General features: G+C 35.9%; 2 protein-coding genes across 3 annotated transcripts; both read left to right on the top strand.

Moving 5' to 3' along the window:
• The first annotated feature begins 291 nt into the window (after positions 1-291).
• On the top strand, positions 292-2,622 carry LOC110729365. 2 transcript variants are annotated; one of them, XM_021909101.1, is made up of 4 exons: positions 292-468; positions 1,358-1,410; positions 1,523-1,597; positions 2,197-2,622. In XM_021909101.1, the coding sequence occupies exons 1-4, from the start codon at positions 365-367 to the stop codon at positions 2,199-2,201; spliced, it is 237 nt and encodes a 78-aa protein (XP_021764793.1). In that variant the 5' UTR covers positions 292-364; the 3' UTR covers positions 2,202-2,622. The 2 variants fall into 2 exon arrangements, with proteins under 2 accessions (XP_021764793.1, XP_021764792.1); XM_021909100.1 differs by having other exon boundaries at positions 1,523-2,622.
• A 242-nt stretch (positions 2,623-2,864) lies between these two features.
• Positions 2,865-6,740, top strand: LOC110729366. The gene is made up of 2 exons (XM_021909102.1): positions 2,865-5,300; positions 5,394-6,740. Exon 1 carries the CDS (start codon positions 2,946-2,948, stop codon positions 3,585-3,587), a length of 642 nt encoding a protein of 213 aa, XP_021764794.1. The 5' UTR covers positions 2,865-2,945; the 3' UTR covers positions 3,588-5,300; positions 5,394-6,740.
• The last annotated feature ends 3,061 nt before the right edge of the window (positions 6,741-9,801 follow it).

The following is a 9,801-nucleotide window of genomic DNA, read 5'->3' as shown; positions in this document are numbered from 1 at the left end:
CGGCGAAGATGACGGCTCTCCGGTGTCCCTCGGCGATCCAGTCCTGCTCCACATTTTTCGTGAGTAAGAATTACGTTATGGGTAAAAATTAGAAAAAGGGCAAAAGCATCAAAGTAAAAATAATTGTGAGTTTTATGTAGAGATTTACAGGCGGTGTTTCCCCAACAGTAACTTGCAAAACATTGTTGAAAATGAACAGAGGAATTCCCCTTTTGCCATTAGTTGTTTTCTGGGATTTTAATGTGTTTGCTGTTTTTGTGGGCTGTTATTACGGTTTCGTTTGTTGTGGGCTGCTCGGTATTTGGTTAAGTAAATTGATAAATGAATTCCATCTTCTTTGTATATATAATTATATAATTTAATAATGGATTGGGCTTCATTATTTGGTTGTATTTCTCAAAAAAAAAAAAAAAAAAAAGATGGTCTCTGGTTTTTGAAGGTTGCGCTATTTAACGAGGAAGTGATGAGGTTAGCTATATGTATGGGTTTTAATTTTAGTTTGGTTAGTCAGTAATTAAAATTTAATGTATATAGTATAAAGGAGACATGCACACCTTCATCACCAGTCAGTTAATTAACACTTACTATACTGATAATATATTGATTAAATTTAATATATATCATCAAATTCCATACTTAACAATTTTATTAAATGTATATCATTAATCATTAATTAATCATTAAATTCCATACTTAACAACACCAATCTGATAACAGTACTGTATTTTTGGGGGTTTTAGATCGGTTTAGTAGAAGATATCGTGTATGGTAATTCATGGATATAATTGAAGATTACTGGTGAACAGAAATGTTGTGTGGTAATTAATGGAGTATTAAATTGAAAAGTAATGTTGTTTTTTTTTGTTTTTTGGAATTGATATTTGGTATTTTATAATTTATTTGTTTATTTTATTATTATGATCGAATATGTATAGATTTATATCAATGTTTATTTATTATTTATTTATTAATGGTAAATGATGGCTGATTCCTTTGAATAAAAATTGAAAAAAGTGTTGATATGCCTCTGGAGTGTACTGCCACTGTTTTGTAGGTTGAGTATAGTAGGGCATTGATATTGATTAGTTGGTGGTCAGATTGATTTTTCATTTCAAGGTAATTAATTGTTGTGGCTAGCTGGGAAAATAAAAAAAAATAAAATGAAAAAAATGATGGTTTACAAAAGTGGCCTTGTACTTGGGATTACTTGTGGTGTAAGGTGTATAGTGATATGAATTGTCTTAATGTACTTGTTTGGTTACTTTTTTGTTTAAAATAGTACTATTATATATATGGAACATTGAGGGAAAATAGGGTTTGGGTGTTGTCATATCTCTTTCTCTATATATGTATGCAGAGAATCTGAGTGCTTAGTTTTGGCAAGCAGTCAAGCTGCTTGTGATTTCTTTGGTAAGTTCAATGCCCTTCTGTGTTATATTAGAAAGTATTTATTCTGGAAGTTTGGTTTTCATTAACTTCCAGTTTCAAATGAAGTAAATTAATTGTTTAAAGTGGTCTGCAGGTTTAGAGTTCTTGAGAGTCAGGTGCTGCTTGAGTTTATATTCACGTAGCTCTTCTGCTTGTATTATTACAGCTGGTAAGTTTTCAGGGTATAAATGTATTGTGTGTTTATGGATAGTGTTGCTCATTGATGTAGGATGTGTGTTTAGCTCTGTATATGGTTGTTGGATAGTGTCTTGTACTGTAGTACTTATCTATATAGTGTTCTTATGCCGTATATGAATTTGTAAATTGGTTTATGTCACCAGAATTTTATTTGTCAGTACATAGAGTATACTTCTTCAGTGTTTAATTGGCTGCCTATTATGATGTAGGTTGAGTCTTCTTTCCTTTTTTTAAAGCATCCCAATTTCTCAACCTTTTTAGCATCCCAGTTATGTTATTTTCAGCATCCTAGTGACTCAATTACTAGAACTTCTGTTGGTTTTATGTTTGTCCAGCCTGTGTATTGATTAGTCTCTTTGAGTATAGAACGGTTTTTGCATGTCTATGAATTGTTCGCTTTCTTGCAAATCCTTTACCTCTTCGCTATCAAGACTGTTTGGGCAATTTGCTGCCCCCAAGATTGAACATTGCTCCCTTTCTTTTTAAAATCCCAGCTTCCACTAGTTCCCTGTTGATTGAACTTGGAAAAACCCCATCCACCATAATTGTCATCGTTGTTTATTTTGCCAGGATGAATCTTTCGGTTGTCCACAAGTCAGTGCCCTGTTCTCTACTTTCTCGGATACCCCTTGGGAAACAGGATGGTGGTTACCTTGATTAGAGCTCCAGCTACCAGACCCTTTATGACTTTTACCCCAGGGTTATCCTTGCTGTGCAGAACCTTGTTTATATATTTGTATCATCAGTGCTTGCTTTCATTAGAATGTAGTTTTATATGATATACAATATCTGTCAGAATAATCTATTTGGTTATTATATAGCATTGTGGCCTTATGTATGCAAATAGGTAAATAAAGGGTAGGTGTTCTTCTGGTAATATATTCCATATATGCATATTGGTTTATATCACCAGAACTTTAGTTGTCAGCACATTGAGTATACTTCTTCAGTATTTAATTAGCTGATTGTTATGATGTAGGTTGAGGCTTTGTTTTCCTTTTTTTAGCGTCTCAGCTACTTAACTTTTTTAGCATTCTAGTTACTTAATTTTTAGTATTCCAGTTACTCAATTACTAGAACTTTTATAGGTTTTACTTTCGTCCAGCCTGTGTATTGATTAGTCTATTTGAGTATATATAACGGTTTTTGCCTGCCTATGAATCTGCATACTGATTTGTATTATCAGAATAATCCAATTTCATTATTATAGCATATTGAACACTGCTTGTTAAAATTATGTTACTTTTGGGTTTGTTAGGATAATTCATAGTGCATCTGCTTTTGTATATGTGGTGGTCTTATTGTATACAAATACAGTAATGTCGCCATTTCAGGTTGTGGCATTGTCTTCTGGTGAAAAAATTTATATTCCTTTTTGCCCGTTGGTTCAGATCACTGACTGTCTTGATTTCCCTAAACCCACTTATTTTGTGGTTGATGCGGTCAAGTGTTACTCATGTGTTTATATAAGGACAGAGGGTGCACATGGTATATTTTGGTTTAATGGTGGGGAGGCAGCCACTATTGATAAATCTAAGGAAATTGCAGCCCTTAGAGCAATCAATTTCTTAATCAAGAAGTATGGTGTTTGTGTTGGTGATTTTACTATGGATAGGATGCGTATGTATGAAAAATGTGGGAAGTTGTATAGGTTGAAACGGAACTCTATGGAGTCTGGTGATAAGAGGAAGTGCTGTGGTAACAAGGTTGCTGGTGCAGTTGTACATGTTGCGCTTGACTATGTGGGGTTTATGCCTAGGGTTATTAGGAAGACTGGAGTGCTTGTCATAAGTATAGAAACAGTGTATTCTGCTGGTCTGGGGTATTTGTCTTGGCTTACAGTGACATGTCCTCATACTAGGAGTGGAATGGAGTGTTTTTTTAGTGAATTGTGCCCAGATAGTAATAAGTCCAAACAGATGGTTGCAAATATATTAATTGCTGAGATATGTTGCTATTGATGTTTGTGGGCAGAAGAGGAGGCGGTCGGATTGCTAGAATGCCTAGACAATTGCGTGCTGAACGCTTGGCTAATAACACTGGTAGTATTAAGTTCTACTAATTCTGAAATAAGTAGTGATCAGGTATTTGCAAACTTTGAATGTAGCATGATACTGTACCTATATGTGTGATGTAGATACAGTAGCATATGATATTCAGTTGGAGGCGCCGGTCAGAAGGAGTGCTTCAAGGTCTGTATAGCTGTATTGTACTTTATATATGGAAGTGTAGAGGTTCTCGTATGGTGATTGTGGATTTCTTATGTAATGTGGATTGTAACGGCAGGACTAGGATGCATAGTCAATTGCAGCATCAGGCTCTGAACAATATTGGTAATGGTGCCTTTGATGTTCAGTAGTTGGTATGTAGGAATATGTAGAGACTGATAATAGAGTAGTGCTTAATATATAAAGCTGCAGATGAATCAGAGGCATCTACTGAATCGCATTTGGTACCTAATCCAGTTGTAATACCACAGTATGGAGAACGGAAGAGTATACGTAGGAGAACAATTGAAGCAATGTCTGACTTAGAACCTGTGAGGTAATATTAGCATGGAACATGTTTAGACTAAACATATGTATATGTATATCCGTCAGTAATATACATGTGTATATTTATATATTGTCCTCTTTGGAAGCAGACCCATTGTACCTAGGGAACGACGGATCCGTCAAAGTAAAAGCAACATAGGTATTATTTGATTTAGCTCTACTGATTTACATAAATCTAATTCCTGATGATGTCAGGTCATTACCTACAAAATACTTAGGAGATAATGTTTGATGCAGATGTACCAGCAGCAACTATTGGCTTGCAATTGCCTGGTTGTCCTATTAAGTTGCCTCCTCCACATTATTATGAAAAATGCAATGCAAAGAAATTTGCATTTGAGAGTTTACATTTTTTTTGTGGTAATGGTGAAATTGAAATAGCCATGAATGAATATCATGTTGAACTACAGAGACTTTTTACAAGTGATGATGAAGATGCTATGCATTTTAAGAAATATGCTTGATTATACAATGACTTATTTGCTTTTAGTTCATTAGGTGGTAATTTTGATGCTAACAGTTAAAAAGGTATTTATGTAATCAAAGTGCATGGGCAGATGTATCATTTTGTCCCAGATTTAATTCCATGTGATGGGAATCCAAAATATTTGCAACTGTATTTTTATGATGGATTGCATGAAGCTACTAATCGTACAGACAGTTTTCCAGAGACAAGGGAAGATATTGTTTCTATATTGATGAATGTTAGTAGCGATAATCCATATGCAAGGTTTTTTAGATCTTTACGAGAGATCCCTGTTGATGAGACCACAACTATAATGTTGAACAAAAATACAGTACCAGATCAACGAGTATATAATACTCCATCTACTGATGAAGTTGCTGGTATCTGGCCAGAGAGTTCATATTCTAGCCAAAGCAGTACTCCTCATGTTATTGTTCGAGGGAAGTCATCTGAGTCACATCGAATTCAGCATTATTATGGATGCTATGATCCATTGCAGTATCCACTTCTATTTCCAAGAGGCAAGTGTGGATGGACTCGAGGACTTAAGAAAAGAACATAGGGTGGGAGTCAACAACTAGCCATGGAAGTGGATTAGGTGATGTCTTGTGCTGTCCATACTACAGAAGAGCTACTTGCAGAAAAAGGATCTCGTAAGTTCAATTAAATGGTATACGTATATAGTTTATTGATTATACTGTCAGAGTATTTAGATATATTTGAATCCCTTCACTTTTATAATGTAGGTTTTGCAAGAAATATACAAAGGCGGATAAGTATGTGTCGGCAAGAGAGTATTATGCCTATAAGTTATAGATTAAGCCGAATAATTTGCTTCTTCGGGCTGGGAGGTGTTTTCAGCAATATATTGTTGATATGTATGTTAAAATAGAGAATACTGAACTTGATTTTTTCCGCAAGAACCAGGATACTATAAGAGCTGATTTATACCAAGGTGTGCTTGATTCTCTGGACTGTGGTGAAACTATAGCAGCTAATGTTGGCCGCAGAGTAATCTTACCTCCTACATATATTGGTGGCTCGCGAGATATGAAAGCGACGATATTTCAATGCAATGGCTTTGGTCCAAAAGTTTGGTAAGGCAGATCTCTTTGTAACCATGACATGTAATGCTAATTGGCCAGAGATTAAGAATGAGTTGAGTGGTCGGGAGCAAGCACAAGACCGTCCTGATTTAGTGGCCCGAATTTTCCATGCTAAATTAATTGCTTTAAAGAAAGAGATCATGGAAAAAAAGTGTTTTGGCGAGGTTGCTGCTATGATATATGTAGTTGAACTCCAGAAACGTGGTCTTCCACATGCTCAATTCTTAATAATTTTGAAACCAGAATTCAAGATGAAATGTGTTGAAGATTATGACAAGTTTGTATGTGCAGAAATTCCTCCTGTCACTTCTTCTGGTTTACGAATGATAGTACTTGGGCATATGATGCATGGTCCGTGTGGAAGTTTGATTCCTAAATGCTTATGAATGAGAAGATCTGGGATGCAAGTGTCTTGCAAGTATGGTTTTCCTAGACAATTTTGTGATGAAACCAGTGTTAATAAAGATGGTTATCCTCTATATAGAAGGAGAAATACAGGAGAAGTGTCAGAATACGGGGTGCTCAGCTTGATAATCGCTGGGTAATTCCATATAATCCATATCTATCACTATTGTTTAATTCTCATATTATGTTGAGGTGCGTTCAATTATCAAAGCAGTAAAATATTTATGCAAATATGTATATATGTATATAAGGGTCATGATCGTATACAATATAATTGCCTCAGACGGACAAAGTGGTGGATGAAATTGAAGAATATCAATCTGGGAGATGGGTATCTCCATGTGAAGCTGCCTGGAGGATTTTCAGTTTTGATTTGTTTGAAATGCATCCACCAGTGTTTCCACTGCCAGTACATTTGCCGAATATGCAGAGCATTCTACTTAGGCCTCATGAACAGCTCAAATATGTTGTTTCAGATTATAAACGGAGTAGAACTCCATTAACTTCTTTGCAGCTAATGCTGATGTTACATGTATTGCCTATATTCTAAATATTATAGTCAGTCACTATTAATTAAATTGTTGTGTGATAATTGTTGTGTCTGTCTTGTTTGTTCTTCTATATTGTAAATAATTTCCAGAAGTTCTTGCTTAGCTAAATCTTTCTCTGATTTCATATTTATCTAACCATTGTTATTCAATATTTGAATAGGATTGTCTGTCACTGTGAATTTATGTAGCCATGATATCTTAGGGAAATATTTAATTTTGCTGCTTATTTATTTATTTCATTGTCATTGTGTAACTTGTCCCAAATAGGTGCTTGGGTCTTACTTTCTTTTCCACATTCCCAAGAACTAGAGAGACTATCTCCATTTCTATTGCCAGTATCCTAGCTAACTTTGCCAGAGCTCTATCCATCAGCACTACTTTTATCATTTTCATCTAGTTGATTAAAGTCCAGACTGTGCTGTTTTATCAGAGCAGTGACTTTGATTATGATGAACATTTCAGCCTTTTCTTGGTCAGAACCTTAGGCATATGAATTCCTAGACTGGTATGGCTTAGCAGAGTGTCATTGACCAGTGCTTAGTTGCTACTTCTTTAGTGTTTAATATGTTGCCTGTTGCTGTAAAGATTAAGTTGGTAGTTTATGCCTAATAATCGATAAAATCAAATGGATATTGAATCAAATGAATATTTGAATTCACAACCATTGTAGCCCATTTATACTGTCTTGCCATCTACAATCTGCATGCTGCCTTGAAGGTGCATCCTTCATGCTGTTTTGAAGGTGGTTGTGGTCTATTAGTATCCTGTTGTTTTTCACAAGATTCATTCTTCCAATTTGATGAATTTGACTTATTCCAAGGATCAAGGTGATTGGAAGAAAGAATCCTGTGAAAAGGCTCATGATCCTGATTAGGTCTATTTAAAATCGGAACTAAGATAAACAAATTAGTGACTTGAAGGAAAAATAAGGACAAGAAAGTTAGATGAGGAAGTTCAATATAGTTGTAATGGAGATCAGTATTAGAAATGATAATCATTGTGTTGTGTAAATTCCTTTTAATTATTAGTATATCTCTAATAATGACCTTTACTAGTCAGCACTTAGTTCACAGTTATTTAACATGAGATCTTGAACCTGTAATACCAAGAGTGCAATTTTGAACTTGTCATATTCCTTCCAGCCAATAATAACAGTTTCTTTTGTTAGCTTATCACAGGCTTCACAAGCCTTCTTTGTATTAGAGCTACCCTAAGATTTGGCTGCATTGCAACCATTTGCCTTAGATGAATTTTCAGGATGCAGAGGATTTGTCAAAAATAAAATCTTTTTAGAGTTTACTGTCCTTCTAGCCTGCATATTAATTAGTGTCTTTGACTATGGAATGCTTTTGGCCCGTCTTTGAATTGGCATACTTGTTTGTATCACCAAAACTTCATTTGTGAGGACACAGAGTATTCTCCTTTAGTGTTTAATTAGTTGGCTGTTATGATGTAGGTTGAGTCTTTCTTGTTCTTTAAATAGCATCCCAATGAATAAAATGTTTTTAGCATCTCAGTTACTTCATTTTAAGCATCCCAGTTACTCAATTATTAGAACTTTGGAAGCTTTAATGTTTGCCCACTCTGTGTATCTATTAGTTTCTTTGATTATACAACAGTTTTTGCCTGTATATGAATCTACATACTCATTAATATCACTAGAACTTCATTTGTTAGCACATAGTGTATACTTCTTTAGGGTTTAATCAGCCGGGTTATCATGAAAACTGAGGCTCTCCTCTTCTTGTTTAGCATCCCAGTTACTCAAATTGCCTTTTTAAAACAGGCCTTACCAAACTTCCAGTTACCTATACTTGCAGCGTTACTATTTAGATATGTCGAAGAGCATTTTGCAGTACTTATTTCCTTCTGTAGTCCCTACCTCCAATTTCTGTAGCTCCACTTACCTTCTCTGAATTCTGGTTTCCTGCAAGTTCGTCACTATTGTTTGAATGTCCCAACGCAGATACTTGCGAGCTTTTCCCCTTTGAAGTCCTATAAAAGATGGACATACCTTTTACACTAGCTTTACCAGTTCCCTATGCACTAGAATTGTATTACTATTAGCCTTTGTGAAACTACACCCATCAGCACTACTTCCACTGTTCTTATCTGGTTCAACATGTTTGCCCACTATTATCTTTAATATCCATTCATAATACCTCATTTTCCCCTTTAGTTGGTGCTATTTCCTCATTTTTGTGCTCCACTTTCCATTTATTATGGTGGCATTGCTTACTCTCTCCTTTGATCACTTAGTACACACTTTCTTAAGGTGTAGTCACTTGGCTGTTCTCATGAAGATTGAGGTCCTCCTTCCTTTTTGACATCTCAATTACTGAAATTATTTTTCCCAAAAACTCTATCCAATTTCTACTCATTTATACTTTCAGCATTGCTTTTTGGTTGTCCCAAAGAACGTATTGGATTGTTTCCTTTGTTGTGAATTCTAGGTCAGAAATCCACTAACTCCAATTCCCTCTATTGCCTTCAAGCTACTTGCAGTTTCATTATTATTGCCTAATTGTCCCAAAGCTTATGCTTCTAATCAGTGGCGGACCCAATTAAGTGACATGGGGGGACAACTGTCCCCCCATTTTTAAAAAAAAAATTTAAAAAAAAAAAGTGAAAAAAAAAAGCAAAACGCGACAGAACGAAGAACATCACTCAGTCTACAGTCTTCACTCCTCCAATTCGCCATTGCCTCCACTAGTCCACTGAGATCGACCGTCGAGGCGTGCGTCGCTGCTCCACCAACCAGGCAACCACCGCCCTGCGTGCGTCGCTGCTCCTCAGTTCCTCACCAGTCTGCCAGTCACCACAGCACCACTTCGGCAAATCGGCAGTTCGGAAGCCACTTCACTAGCTGCGTGCGCCGCCTGCGCGCTGCCTACGCCGGTACGCCCTCATCGTCTGACCTTCGAGCCTCGGCCGTCTTCGCTTCATCAAATCCATCAATGGTATGTCTTGCTAACCCTAATTCGAAATTCCCAATTTGAAATCCCCAATTGTTAACCCTAATTTCCAGTTTTTTTGTTGAATCATTGTTAATTTTAATTGCAATCTTTGTTGAATTTTTATTTTAATTGCAA

This window comes from Chenopodium quinoa, unplaced genomic scaffold (genome assembly GCF_001683475.1).
Source record: "Chenopodium quinoa cultivar QQ74 unplaced genomic scaffold, ASM168347v1, whole genome shotgun sequence".
Taxonomy (NCBI): Eukaryota; Viridiplantae; Streptophyta; class Magnoliopsida; order Caryophyllales; family Amaranthaceae; genus Chenopodium; species Chenopodium quinoa.
Note: the sequence above shows the minus strand (reverse complement) of the source record. Positions and strands in the feature narration are given on the sequence as shown.